Source organism: Trypanosoma conorhini (assembly GCF_003719485.1).
Source record: "Trypanosoma conorhini strain 025E chromosome Unknown Tco_14.4_contig_01185, whole genome shotgun sequence".
Taxonomy (NCBI): Eukaryota; Euglenozoa; class Kinetoplastea; order Trypanosomatida; family Trypanosomatidae; genus Trypanosoma; species Trypanosoma conorhini.
The window spans coordinates 2,721-3,813 of record NW_021705208.1 but is presented as its reverse complement, the minus strand read 5'-3'; the positions used below and the strand labels follow the sequence as shown (position 1 = coordinate 3,813).

At 61.7% G+C, this 1,093-nt stretch overlaps 2 protein-coding genes across 2 annotated transcripts; one reads left to right on the top strand and one right to left on the bottom strand.

Moving 5' to 3' along the window:
- On the top strand, positions 1 to 342 carry Tco025E_09595 (uncharacterized protein; the record flags this gene model as incomplete). Its single annotated transcript, XM_029376407.1, has 1 exon — positions 1 to 342. A coding segment is annotated over one exon (342 nt), but the record flags the coding sequence as incomplete, so codon positions are not given.
- Positions 343 to 746: 404 nt separating this feature from the next.
- Tco025E_09594 (uncharacterized protein) lies at positions 747 to 1,091 on the bottom strand (the record flags this gene model as incomplete). Its single annotated transcript, XM_029376406.1, has 1 exon — positions 747 to 1,091. A coding segment is annotated over one exon (345 nt), but the record flags the coding sequence as incomplete, so codon positions are not given.
- Between the last annotated feature and the right edge of the window lie 2 nt (positions 1,092 to 1,093).

The following is a 1,093-nucleotide window of genomic DNA, read 5'->3' as shown; positions in this document are numbered from 1 at the left end:
GGGGTGTTTCCTCGTGGTTGTATACCGTCTCTAGAACGGCGTCGGAAAAACTCAGCCCTTGAGGTGGCGAAGGCAGAAGCGGCAGGTGGGGAAGAAAACGAAGGGGCAAAGCGGAAAAAGAAAAGGGTGAGACTACCGATTCCGAAGGGTTTCTACGACTCGGTGCTCAGCGCGAGGTGGAGCCACGTCTTGGGGTTTCCCGAGGGCGAAGGGGAGGATGAAGTGAAGATGCGAATGGAGGTGAAGGCGCCAGCAAAGTCGTGGGAGGACAAGATGCTTACGGTGCTTTTGGGCTGGATAGTGGCGGGGCGGACCAGTTGCGCCCGCCGCGCCCCACGCTGATGGTACTCACCTCCGAGCAGGGCTGGCCGCCCTCGCTGCGGGAGGGAACAGTCACCATCGACTGCTACGTTAACTCCGAGGTGGGGCGGGTGTGGCGCATCGTGCAATAACGACATGCACGATGTGTGTTCCGCGCTGAAGATCACGGGTTGCCTGACGTGGAGCCACACTTCCTGCTTGGGACGCACGGGCTCGGGCGGTGGGCGGATGCCGGCCCCTACCTCCTCTACCGTCTGCTGCACTACAAACACCACCCAATTCGTTATGTTGCCTACTGCCTTGGAGGCGAGTTGGCGTACGTGTTTGACAGGGAAGAGGAGACGGTGGCAAAATGCGAGGCCGCGGAGGAGGTCAAGTAAAAGCTGTGGATCGTTTGACTCGAGACCCTGAAGAGAGAGGGTTTGTTATCTACGACGCGGCGGAAAAGAGAGGGACTCGCCCGGGGCTGCGGCCGTCAACGGGACGGCGGGCAAGGCGCTGCGTGTTGCGGGTGGACCCGGCGTCGCGTCCCCTGGCAAAAAGGGCTTAGCAATGTGGGCGCCGCAGGAGCTGTCAAGCCGAGAGGGTGGACGCAACGTGCGGGTAGTTGCGCGGGAGCGGCGACCGAAAATGCTCGGCTCTTGGGCGCCTTCCTTTTTGCTGCTTTGTGAGTTCCCCGAGGGCGGGGGAGGAATTTGGTTGGGCTGCGGTTTGCCGCGGCGGATGCGCAGCACAGCGCAGCAGCGGCCCAGTGAGTAAAGGACGAGGTATA